The 13,688-nt window shown below is 40.0% G+C and overlaps 1 protein-coding gene across 1 annotated transcript in view; it reads right to left on the bottom strand.

Annotated features, from left to right (window-relative positions):
- RELN (reelin) overlaps positions 1-13,688 on the bottom strand; it is a 429,656-nt gene that overhangs the window by 221,037 nt on the left and 194,931 nt on the right. Inside the window, exons 7-8 of the mRNA XM_084811492.1 lie at positions 4,174-4,270; positions 2,256-2,307 (exon numbers count right to left, since the gene is read on the bottom strand). Coding sequence (XP_084667618.1) covers positions 2,256-2,307; positions 4,174-4,270 — 149 coding nt within the window. The remainder of the gene's footprint in view (positions 1-2,255; positions 2,308-4,173; positions 4,271-13,688) is intronic.

The following is a 13,688-nucleotide window of genomic DNA, read 5'->3' as shown; positions in this document are numbered from 1 at the left end:
CCCACATTAAAAAAAAAAAACCAACCCACTACCAGCAGCACATTCCAAAGGGAAAAGGTTCTAACTGACTTAACCCTAAACAGCTTCACATCTTCATTCCTTGATCAGCTGCCTTTTCCTCAATCCTCCCTCCCTGCAGTTGGTATTACAACAATGCTTATTCCTCAAGCCTTCAAACTTTCTTTCTTTGAGGGTATTTCTTTCCCTCACCCTCAACAGCCCTACATATGAGAGATTGGTACATATCTCCTGCAAGTATTCACTGCAGGGCTGATGTAGTGTAGGGATGGGCAACTTGGTGCCTCCAGACATAACTCCCATCAGCCCCAGCTAGCATAGCCTATTATGGGAGCTGTAGTCCAAAACATCTGGAGGACACTGCAATGCCTACCCATGGTGTAGTGGCTACAGTGTCAGACTAGAATTGGGGAGACCTGGGTTCAAAATCTCCACTCACCCATAAGCTCAATGGGTGACCTTACGCCAGTCACTATCTCTCAGCCTAACCAACCTCAAAGGGTTTTTGTGAAGATAAAATGGGGAGAGGAGGGAACCATGTATGCTGCCTTGAGCTCCTTGGAGAAAATCCAGGATATAAATGTAGTAATAAATAAATACATCATGTTTTGATTCTTTGCTTGACTTATTGCATTCATTTTGGCTCTAACTGTATGTACACTTACTTGGGAATAATCCTCATGGAACTCAGTGAAACCTACCTATGAGTAAACACTGATAAGATCCCACTGTTGGTTCCCTCTATTTCTTGGACCATTTGCCAGAAATCTGACTTCTTAAATTAGGCACAACTGATTGCAGTGCTGCATATGTTGGTGGAAAGCATTTCCCACATTCTTACTGGGCACATGTACAAGCCTATTTTCTGTTACATAATACACCCTATGGTTGGTGCATCCTGGAATACACATTTGGCTGGAAAGTAGACCTTCCTTCTTTTCCCAAAGTACATGGCAGTATTAACTTTGCAACAAAAAGCTGACAGTGTTAAAGCATCGCAATGTGCAGGATTTGCAGAGGTGGAAAGCTAAGCATTGTGGTTGAGAGAGCCGGGGTGGGGGTGGGGGTGGGGGTGGGGGCAGCTTCAGAGCTCACCACTGGCCTCTTAGCTGAGTTATTAATTTCAATACTATTATTTATCCAAGTGGTATAAAAAAAAGTCTGATACATAAGTCAAAGTAAAATACAAATGTGTAACATATTTCTGGAACCTTCCGGCATCTAGATTTAATTCAAAGTAGGGGGAAAACCCACCCCGGTGTCAATCTAATTGATAGTTTTCATTTCCAGCAAAGATCTCCACAGTTTAATCACAACCCTACTGAGGTATATCCTTCTAGACAAATTACTTGTTAAAAATGAGAATTTAATTTGAAAATACATTTCTAGAAAACCACAGAGGAAGTAGTCAACATTGCTTCTTTAGACTTACTGAGTTATCTGTACAGTAAAATATTTTCCTTCCACACACATTTAATTGAATCATGTTTGCAAAAATTAATATTTTTCTATGCCTGTCAAAGACTACAGTCACCACTTCCCTTTTTTTGCCTAACATACCATACAAATATACAATAATTCATAGCAGGTTTTAACTAGCTGTTTACTAGTTATTTATTTATTTATTTATTTATTTGAGTACAAAAAGATTCCAGCTTGATTTCCATAGCTGTACGCTGGCACAACAGGATTAGAATTTGTAGTATAGAAAACAAAATAGATGTGATTGAAGTAATTCTATATTAGTTAAGGCCCTGTGGAAAAAGATAATTGGTTGTATCCAAGGTTACTCCTACTTAGAGTAGACCCATTGAAATGAATAGGGCTTAGGTTACACTAACATTGGATTCAACCCACTACGCTCAATTGAAAGGTATGAAACAATAGTGACTACATAAAACAGAGGTGGCAACTTTGTGGACCTCCAGACGTTTTGGCCTACAACTCCCATCAGCCCAAGCCAGCACAGCCAATCATGAGGGATCATGGGATGTAGGACAAAACATCTGGAGGGCCACAAGTTGCCCACCCCTGCTTTAAAAGAAACAAATAACGCAGAAATTCCTTTTCTTATCTCTTCTAGAAACATCTCTATTTCCAGCATATGTGAACTGATTACAGTATGGCAATTTTTGGTTAACTTTCCATGATATGCATTTAAAAAAATCTGTATAAACTTGAGTTGTATTTTTGATAACTATTTTTTAAAACCCTGAAGTCACCATACATCAACTTACCAATTGAAAACTGGAGTACAGAAGCTGTGGTTGTGTTAAGGCCATTAGTGGTCTACAGAAGAAGAAAAAGAAGAAACGTTGCACTAAACCAGCAAACACATTGGTTTATTGTATTTTTCTTATGAATACAAATGGGAATATTTGGACCATCTTAGCCAAGGGTATCATTGGCAAAATGAAAAATGTAGAATGTTTCTCTTCACCTTTTTTAAAATTATTGCTAATTTACCATTCAGAAGCTACATATTCTTTGCCTTTTTCTTAATAGTAGAAATGTCTTCAGTGGCTAAGTGCTATGGTAAATATGGTGCTTGCCGTTATACAACCAAAAACTGTCTCCCTACGGCAAGCCACTGCTGCCCCGACCTGAATACTCACCACATGACTTGACTGCACCAATTTGTACTTTGCCCTGTGTTCCAGTAGCCATCAGGAACTTTAAATGGAGAAGGGGAAACTATCATAGTAAAAAGGGCAAGGCATATTAGGAGTACTTCCGAACTTTATGGCTGTGATGGGATCACTAGCCATATGGAAGTATTTCTATGATCATATTTTCTGAATGTAAAGTATTACAGTTCAAAAGCAAAAGAATATACTGCAAAATTATCAGGGCTGCAGCCTTTAATCGAGTCATTGGTTACATCAGCCTCCCCAAGCCTGGTGCCTTCCATATGTGTTGGACTACAACTCCCAACATCCCCAGCCAAAATGGCCACCAACACACCTGGAGGGAAACCAGGTTAGGGAAGGCTGGGTGAGATTAACTGATTAAAAACCTTTTTAATGAACTAAAGAGGCATACTTGATTACAACACATTTATGTATAATAAAAGTACTTATAAAAACTTCAGATTGGCAGGCAGCATAGAAGAAGACATTCCCCCTTCACTTGTGTAATTAACCTGTCAAACCCACTATCATCTCAGAAAATGTTATAGCAACCCAAACATATAAAAAATAACAAAACTGTACAATTTAAAGGGAAATATTGAAATGAGAATTTAATTATTTAATGTATTTGCCCCTTGTCACTTGACCAACACATTAACAATTCCAAACAGTAAAATGATAATTGATGCCAGTTTTTATAAGCTGTTATTTATTAATATAAATATAATTTAGAATAGCCTTCCCCAACCTGGTGCCCTCCAGATGTGTTGGGACTACAACTCCCAGCCACCATGGCCAATGGGCACCAGGTTGGGGAAGGCTGATTTAGAGCAACTAGTTATTTTAACTAATATTCCTTGACTGTTCCTGTGCAAGCTCTGTGTTGAAAAAGATATCCTTCAGTTTATCAGTATCTGAAACAGATATATCTGCTAACATGGATATAATATTATTCATCTAGAATTATGTGCGGTTGTGGCAGAAAGAATTAACAGTTGGCACATTCGGACAACTAAATCTTCAGCTGTTTTATTCCTACTTTTAATTATGCATAGTTAATGGAGCTAACAACATTAATGAAAAACGTTTCGCATCTAGTATCTCAAGGTCTTGCTATCCACACCCTGACAGCAGCAGACAGGGTGACACAGACGCTTTCCCTTTTAAAGCATTATATTCTGCCACTGGACAGCTCATTCTGTGATGATGCCAGCAGTGCCCTTGCTGTGCAGCCAGAACTTTAGATGATTAATTCTACGTTGCAAGCTTGTCTGGGCTTGAATGCAGAAGCAAAACAAGAAATATACTATGAATGCTTAAGGCAGTAAAATCTTTTGGAAGAATACCTTGGAATGGAAAAAAGAACGATTTGGGGAGAAGTACAAATAAGTAACAGGGCTAATGAAAGGAGCCAGACCCCCCCACACACTATAAAGTTAAAGGTGACACATAAAGCGAACTGACAGGCTCTAAATTTAAAGAGCAAAATCTCACAAATCAGTCAAATTAGCAAACAGCCACTTACCAATTCTCTTGGCCCGTATGGCTCACAGAAAGTGACAGCACTGCCATGCATAATTACACCACACTGGTCTCCAACCTCACAATTACTACATTCAAACCTACAGGAAAACAGAACACAGTTGAGGAGGAAACACTGAATAACAAATGAAACAAAGAGACTTGAACATTCTGACTTTTAGAAGGAAGGGATTGTTTAAGAACATGGTTAATGAACAAATTACCATCCAAATCAGAATTTTTATTTGACTTGCCTTTGACATTCCTTTAAGAAAGCAAACCAAAATCTTGCACCACTCCCCACCCCTGCTACCCCCCCCCACACACACACACCAAAACACACTGATAATACAGATTCAAAAGATTTAAAACACACAAATAGGGCTTTTTCAACTATGTTCATGTTTACTTTCAAATGTAACAAATATATACAGCCCAATTGACTACAATACCTAACAGCTGAAACAATCAGGAGAACTTTAGAAATGTTATATTTCAACTACTGGGAAATGTATCTGTACATTGAAAAATACTTGATACTCAATCCTGGCATCATCATATATTGACAGCAAAAGGACAGCAAAACTGTCCCATTATCAGCCTGGCTTCTTCCCTTACAGCCGTATTCCAAAAATAGCCTAATCTTTTGACCATTTAAAGAATTCTAATAATACTGTTTTCATTCAAAGAATATTTCTTCTAATTCTGCTACAAATACTCTGCTACTTCTTGTGCACTAAACATGTGCTGGGCACTGTGCTGAACACACATATGTAGGGATAGGAGATTTTTTGGGTCTGTATTTCTAAGTGGACTGGCCTACTTTACACTTTACTGATGAATATGCTGATCAGAACACAATTATCCTTCGAACTGAACACTTCATTGTATTTTCCGTCACAGCTCTCAGTTAAAACATTATGTACAGAATTGGCTATATTAGGAAAAGTTGCATATAAAAATGCATGTTAGAAGAAACTGTGTACAAAATGTGTGTGTGTGTGGGGGGGAGAAATTATGTACAAAAATAAATGCGAATGCTTGTGAAGTTTCAAAAAAACATCAGAAACTGATACAGAAATTGGATGGAGCAGACTTGTGATGGAATACATGCAAAACATGGACCAGAAATATATGGATTTGTCTATCTCTCCATATATGGCATGGACCTGTTCAGAAAGCCTTACCATCTAGGGCGGCTACTTCATATTTACAGAGCTGGACTATAAGGAAGGCTGAGCGCCGAAGAATTGATGCTTTCGAACTGTGGTGCTGGAGAAGACTCTTACGAGTCCCCTGGACTGCAAGGAGGTCAAATCAGTCAATCCTAAAGGAAATCAACCCTGACTGCTCATTGGAAGGACAGATAATGAAGCTGAAGCTCCAATATTTTGGCCACCTAATGCGAAGAGAAAACTCCCTGGAAAAGACCCTGATGCTGGGAAAGACTGAAGGCAAAAGGAGAAGGGGACGGCAGAGGATGAGATGGCTAGATAGCATCACCGATGCAATGAATATGAACTTGAGCACGCTCCGGGAGAGAGCGCAGGACAGGAAGGCCTGGCGTGCTATGGTCCATGGGGTCACGAAGAGTCGGACACGACTGAACGACTGAACAACAACAACAATGAAACAGTATGCATTTGCAGCATATCCCATAATGTGTGAGAAGAATATACATATTTATTTCACCTTGTGTAAATCATGTGTGCATATTGCTGTGGTTGACTCTGGCTTCTGCTACATGGTCACCATGAAATAAATGTAGTATATCTGCTTTACCTATTATTGCATATACCTTGGCTACATCTGCCAGCTTCTCCCTTCCCAAAGTTGTTCACTTCTGTTCATACTGATTTGTATCTTGATTATTAAAGTCCACAATTAAAATGATCAAAGTGAACATAATTATAGATTTACCCAGATATATGTATTCCTTGTTTACAGAAGTAATAAGTACGTGTGCATTTTGTATCTGAACCAAGTATTATTGCAAATCTTATTGGGTATTCCTTTCCTCTTTGGTTACTGAAATTTGCTTAAGGTTGAATAGAAAATTTAGCTTCACAGTAATACATTCAACAATGTGTGTAGGGCTGATGTTATAAGGCCTCTGTCACACTGATTGCCTTAGATGTTTAAGAGGTATTTTTATTTATTTGCAGATGGCTCCCCAAAGACCTGCGTGACTGAACCCGTATATACTCCGCTCCAACCCACATTTGTTCACTCTTGGTTAGACAGTAGATCCACCAGGGGACTGGATAAATTGAAAGGATTAACTTGACAAAAACAATCCAAAGCTGGAACAAATGATGGTGCATCTAACTGATTGTCTTTAAAAAAAAAATGAAGCGGTTCTGCTAACTTATTGTTATACATTTTTACTGAACTGAGAATTCAAAGTGGGTAACATTTTGGGTTTCCTAAAGAGGACCTAGAAACCACATCTAGCACTAGGCATGCATAAAAATGAAACAAGCTCCTGCTGAAATAATTGTACAACAGTTGCTAGGCATCTAGACCTCTGCAAAAAGACTGGATCAATTCATTAAAAGGCATGATGCCACTGCAACAGATGGACTCAATACAAGGGTAGACTGCCAAAAGACTACCCATGAACATGAGGTTGTAGATGTGTTGTTATTAAAATGACTGCCTGTTAGGGAAATATGGTTTCCTTAACCCCAATGTTACGTTGAATATTGTCTCATGTGGGAATTTTAAAAAAATGCTAGTTGTTATGTCAGCACAATGGTTAGCACTGTCCATTTCACAATCCCTATCGATTGAAGAGTGCTGATAAGCATAATGGCAGATACTTGATTTCTGAGGTGCTTTTCCTTGAAATGATGAATTATTGATGGAACATACTGTTCTGCATCTCTTTAGGTGTGTTCACTTCTGTGGGAAAGATGAAAATCTTCATGCATGCAATGGGGAAATCACTGTGATTGCAAAGAACATTTCCCTCCAAAGAAGAGAACAAGAAGCCTTTGCATGGGTAGGACATTGGATTGTGCCCAGAGCCACTTTATAACCCAGTACTCTGTCATTATGAGTTAACAGTTTGAATAGGCCTTCCAACCTTTGCCCAACAAACTGAATATAGCCCACCAGCCATATAATGAGGACCACCTATAGCTCTATAAAGCTTGTGTTACTGCTCCTTATCTGGGGATGAAAAATGGGGGTTGTAAAGTTTGAAGCCACATTTCCCCAAATATCAGCCTTCAAATAAATCCTGAATAGAAGAAAGACAGCTTTGGAGAAGGTATTCAATCAAAAAAAACAGTGGAAGGGAGAGGGTTAAGCACTCTCCTGTGCCATTTCTCCACTGAAAATCACCCCTGAAATCACTGAATTGTTTTTCTCTAATAGAAGTGACCATCAGGGGTTTGTTGCACATTATGGTCAGACCAGTTTAAAAGTGTCATTGTGGAAGGGCAAGCACTCCTTTCAAAATGTCCTGCTGGCCAGCAATTCATGTACTAGACACATATAAGACACCCAAATGATTCCAGTCAATACCTGTGTATAATCTAAATAGCTTAATCATTACATAAATATAAACTACAATAGAAAAAAACAAAAAAGGAAGAAAGGAAAGATATGTTTGTTTTTAAATCAATCAAAACTTCTAAAATAAGGAAAAAGTGACTGGTGTGTCTGTAAAGCAATTGTTGCAAATGCTTATGAACAGTGACCATCTTTCTAAAAACCTGTTAGTTTGAGTTCCTGAATAGCTTCTTGAAAGATAAGTTAATTTTATTAACAATGCAATGCAGCATCCCATTTAAAAAATACCCACATTGGAATTGAGGGAATTTGTGATGTTTTCCAGTGAGTTCCAATGCAGATCTGAGCTGCAGCAAGCACATAAAATATTAATTCCATATGCTAGTTTACTGGTTCCACCACACCTTTAAAATATCTCAAGAGAATCTTTGGCATCAAGAGGAATATTGTAACCTGACATTTCCTGAATTTTAGCTAGACTTTTTGAGCATACAGACATGACCAAAACCTGAGCATAAAATTTGCATGATTTGATTTGCATTTGTCACATTTATTGTCTGTGACGGGATATATTTCATACAGTCTGTGTGGAATAGATAAATTATCTTCTAAAAAAATCTATTTCAAATTGGCTCTTAATAATCTAGAACAGGGGTGGAGTACCTGTAGCCTTCCAGATGTTTTGGCCCACAACTCCCATCAGCCCTAGTCAGCATAGGAAAGATGGTCATTGTAGGACGAAACACCTGGAGGACCAGAAGTTGTAGTTTCAATTTCTATTTGAAAGAAAAGCTTTCCATATTCTAGAATCATGTATTTACACAAGGAAGACCCTGTAATTAATAATTCAAAATTGGATCTTAGAGATACAGTACTGTGCAAAAGTCTTAGGCCACCACCAGCTTTGTTGTTTTAGCAAAGTTTTAATGACCATCCATAATTATTTTTCGGTCTCTGTGTTAAGATACAAACAGAAAATACAGGAAATATGTACAGGCAAAAGTCAGTATTTAGTGTGACCTCCCTTGGCTCTAAGCACATCTTGAACTCTTTGGGGGAGACTATCCTGAAGTTTTTTGAAGTAATCTTCTGGTATATTATACGAGGCTTCTTTCAGCACTTCCCAGAGTTCTTCTTTATATGTAGGTTGTCTTTTATTTATTTCTCTGTCCAGGTGATCCTATACTGCCTCTATAATATTCAGGTCTGGACTCTGGAGGCCAGTCCATGACTGTCAGTGTTTTATCAGCTGTTTTCCTCGCTAAATATGATTTCACTGCATTAGCAGTGTGCTTGGGATCGTTATCAGGCTGAAAAATGAAACCACTCTGAATCAGGCGCTGTCAGAAGGAATGGCATGATGAATTAAAACCTGTCTGTACTTTTCAACATTCATGATCCCATCAATATGGACAAGATTGCCAACACCACTGGCAGAAATGCAGCCCCAAACCAGGACAGACCCTCCACCATGTTTCACTGAAGGTCGCAAGCACTCATTCGTCCATCTCTCTCCAACTCTTCTTCTCACATACTGTCGACGACTGGACCCCAAAATGTCAAACTTAGATTCATCACTCCATAATACTCTTTTCCACTATCCTCATTCCAATCTTTGTGAGCTTTAGCATATCTTAGCCTTTTCACTTTGCTCCCCTTCTGCAAAAGTGGTTTCTTGGCTGCTACCCTTCCACGAAGACCATTCCTGGCCAGGTGCCTGCTATTACTCTAGTGTAAGGGGAGATCACACTAAATACTTGCCACTTTAGCCTATGGAAGCTGTTTTTTCTTTTCTTTTTTTCTATTGTTGAATACTGCATACAAATTTCCTGTATTTTCTGGTGTATTCTAATGAAGAGACTGAGAAATAATTATATATGGTCATTATACCATTACTAAAACAACAAATCTAATGGTGGCCTAAGACTTTTGTACAGTACTGTATATACTTGAGCAACAACTGATTTATAATGTATTTGGAAAAACTGAAACAGTCACTGCCTATAACAATCAATCCTATTCAGTATTTCAGCCTTTGAAAATGGTCTGGAAACTTCAGCTAGTCCAAAATAGGGCAGCAAGATTGTTAACAGGGACTGGCCAACGAGCTCATATTATGCCAGTCCATTTCCAGCTGCACTGGCTGCCAGTCCATTTCTGAGCCCGATTCAAAGTGCTGGTGTTAACATTCAAAGCCCTAAATGGCTTGGAGTCAGGTTATTTGAAGGATCACCTCCTCCCATATCCCCTTCATGGATCACTGCCTTGTTGTGGCGAAGGGGCTTGCGTAACTCAGTGAAGCCATAAGCTATGCCGTGCAGGGCCACCCAAGACGGACAGGTCATGGCGGAGAGTTCTGACAAAATGTGGTCCACTGGAGAAGGAAATGGCAACCCGCTCCAGGATTCTTGCCAAGAAAACCCCATGGAATGTATCACAAGGATAAAAGATATGACACCGGAAGATGAGCCCCTCAGGTCGGAAGGTGTCCAATATACTACGGGGAAGAGCAGAGGGTATTTCCAAGTAGCGCCAGAAAGAGTGAAGCGGCTGGGCCAAAGCCGAAAGGACACTCAGCTGTGGATGTGTCTGGCGGTGAAAAGAAAATCCGATGCTGTAAAGGACAATATTGTTTAGGAACCTGGAATGTAAGATCAATGAATCAAGGTAAGCTGGAGGTGGTCAAACATGAGATGGCAAGATTGAACATCGACATCATGAGAATCAGAGAACTAAAATGGACAAGCATGGGCGAATTTAATTCACGTGACCATCATATCTACTATTGTGGGCAAGAATCCCTTAGAAGAAATGGAGTAGCACTCATAGTCAACAAAAGGGTGGGAAAAGCAGTACTGGGGTACAATCTCAAAAATGACAGAATGATCTCAGTACGAATCCAAGGCAAACCATTCAACGTCACAGTAATTCAAGTCTATGCCCCAACCACTGAGGCTGAAGAAGCTGAGGTTGATCGGTTCTATGAAGACCTACAACACCTTCTAGAACTAACACCAAAAAAAGATGTCCACTTCATCATAGGGGATTGGAATGCTAAAGTAGGAAGTCAAGAAATCACCAGGATAACAGGCAAGCATGGCCTTGGTGTACAAAATGAAGCAGGACAAAGGCTAATAGAGTTTTGCCAAGAGAACACAATGATCATAGCAAATACTCTTTTCCAACATCACAAGAGGCAACTCTACACATGGACATCACCACATGGTCAATAATCATATAATCAGATTGATTATGTCCTTTGCAGCCAAAGATGGAGAAGCTCTATACAGTCAGTAAAAAACAAGACCTGGAGCTGTCTGTGGCTCAGATCATGAGCTGCTTCTTGCAAAATTTTGGCTGAAATTGAAGAACGTAGGGAAAACCACTAAACCATTCAGGTATGACCTAAATCATATCCCTTATGAATATACAGTGGAGGTGACGAATAGATTTCAGGGATTAGACTTGATAGACAGAGTGCCTGAGGAACTATGGATAGAGGTCCGTAACATTGTTCAGGAGGCAGCAACTCAATCCATCCCAAAGAAAAAGAAATGCAAGAAAGCCAAGTGGCTGTCTGATGAGGCTTTACAAGTAGCTGAGGAAAGAAGGGAAGCGAAAAGCAAGGGAGAAAGGGGAAGATATATCCAACTGAATGCAGAGTTCCAGGGAATAGCAAGGAGAGACAAGAAGACCTTCTTAAATGAACAGTACAAATAAATCGAGGAAAACAACAGAATGGGAAAGACTAGAGATCTTTTCAAGAAAATCGGAGATATCAAGGGAATGTTTTGTGCAAAGACGGGCATGATAAAGGACAAAAAAGGCAGGGACCTAACAGAAGCAGATGAGATTAAGAAGGGGTGGCAAGAATACACAGAAGAACTATACAGGAAAGATCTGAATGTCCCTGATAGCCATGATAGTGCGGTCACTGAACTTGAGCCGGACATCCTCGAGAGTGAAGTCAAGTGGGCTTTAGGAAGCATTACTAACAACAAAGCTAGCAGAGATGACAGTATTCCAGCTGAGCTATTTAAAATCCTAGAAGATGACGATGCTGTTAAAGTGCTGCACTCAATATGCCAACAAATTTGGAACACTCAACAGTGGCCACAAAACTGGAAAAGGTCAGTTTACATTTCAGTTCCAAAGAAGGGCAACGCCAAAGAGTGTTCAAACTACCGCACAATTGCTCACATTTCACATGCTCGCAAGGTGATGCTCAAAATCCTACAAGCTAGGCTTCAGCAGCATATGAACCAAGAACTACTAGAAGTACAAGCGGGGTTTCGAAGAGGCAGAGGAACTAGAGATCAAATCGCCAACATTCGCTGCATCATGGAGAAAGCAAGAGAATTCCAGAAAAACGTCTATTTCTGCTTCATTGACTATGCTAAAGCCTTTGATTGTGTGGATCACAACAAACTGAGACAAATTCTTAAAGAGATGGGAGTACAAGACCACCTTACCTGTCTCCTGAGAAAACTGTATGAGGGACAAGAAGCAACAGTAAGAACCAGACATGGAACAACCGATTGCTTCAAAATTGGGAAAGGAGTAGGACAAGGCTGTATATTGTCGCCCTGCTTATATAATTTATATGCAGAATACATCATGAGAAACGCTGGGTTGGATGAATCACAGCTCGGAATTAAGATTGCCAGGAGAATTATCAACAACCTCAGATATGCAGACGATACCACTCTAATAGCAGAAAGCAAAGAGCATCTAAAAAGCCTCTTGTTGAGGGTGAAAGTGGAGAGTGCAAAAGCTGGTTTGAAACTCAGCATTAAAAAAACGAAGATCATGGCATCTGGCCCCATCACTTCCTGGCATATAGAAGGGGAAGAAATGGAAGCAGTGACAGATTTTATTTTCTTCGGCTCCAAGATCACCGCAGACGGTGACTATAGCCATGAAATTAAAAGACGCTTGCTCCTTGGGAGGAAAGCTATGGCACACCTAGATAGCATAGTAAGAAGCAGGGACATCACCTTTCCGACAAAGGTTCGTATAATCAAAGCTATGGTTTTCCCAGTAGTAATGTATGACTGTGAGAGCTGGACTATAAGGAAGGCTGAGTGCCGAAGAATCAATGCTTTCGAACTGTGGTGCTGGAGAAGACTCTTACGAGTCCCCTGGACTGCAAGGAGGTCAAATCAGTCAATCCTAAAGGAAATCAACCCTGACTGCTCATTGGAAGGACACATACTGAAGCTCAAATATTTTGGCCACCTAACGCAAAAAGAAAACTCCCTGGAAATGACCCTGATGCTGGGAAAGATTGAAGGCAAAAGGAGAAGGGGACGGCAGAGGATGAGATGGCTAGATAGCATCACCGATGCAATGAAGATGAACTTGAGCACACTCCAGGAGAGAGCGGAGGACAGGAAGGCCTGGCGTGCTATGGTCCATGGGGTCACGAAGAGTCAGACACGACTTAACAACTGAACAACTCCTCCTCCCATATGTGCCTGCCTGGACCTTGATCATGTTTAGCGGCCTTCTCCGTGAGCCCCTGCCAAAGGAAGTGAGGCGGGTGGCTACCAGGAGGAGGGCCTTTTCTGCTGTGGCACCCCCGGCTGTGGAATGAGCTCCCTAGTGAGGTTCGCCTGGCACCTACCTTGTATTCCTTCTGGCACCAGGCGAAGACCTTTTTATTTTCCAGGCATTTTAGCTTTCTAGTTTTTTAGCTCTGCTGTTTTAAATTTGTATTTTAAATCTCTGCATTACTGCTTGGTTTTATTCTGGTTTTGCTCTGGTTGTATTGTTATATTGTGGCTTTAATGCTTTTATATTTTATATTGTTTTACTGTGTGCTTCTTGGTTTTAATTTTTGTGAACCGCCCAGAGGGCTTCGGCTATTGGGCGGTATAGAAATGACATGAATGGAATGAATGAATGAATGAATGAATGAATGAATAAATAAATAACTGAAATCACACCATTATTTACCACCTTTGTTTTGAAGAAAAAATGGTCCTTTTTGGTGCTGCA

This window comes from Heloderma suspectum, chromosome 7 (genome assembly GCF_057233095.1).
Source record: "Heloderma suspectum isolate Gila_16-S chromosome 7, 16-S_ref, whole genome shotgun sequence".
In the NCBI taxonomy this organism is placed as follows: Eukaryota; Metazoa; Chordata; class Lepidosauria; order Squamata; family Helodermatidae; genus Heloderma; species Heloderma suspectum.
The sequence above is the reverse complement of the archived record's forward strand: the minus strand, read 5'-3'. Positions and strand labels throughout refer to the sequence as shown.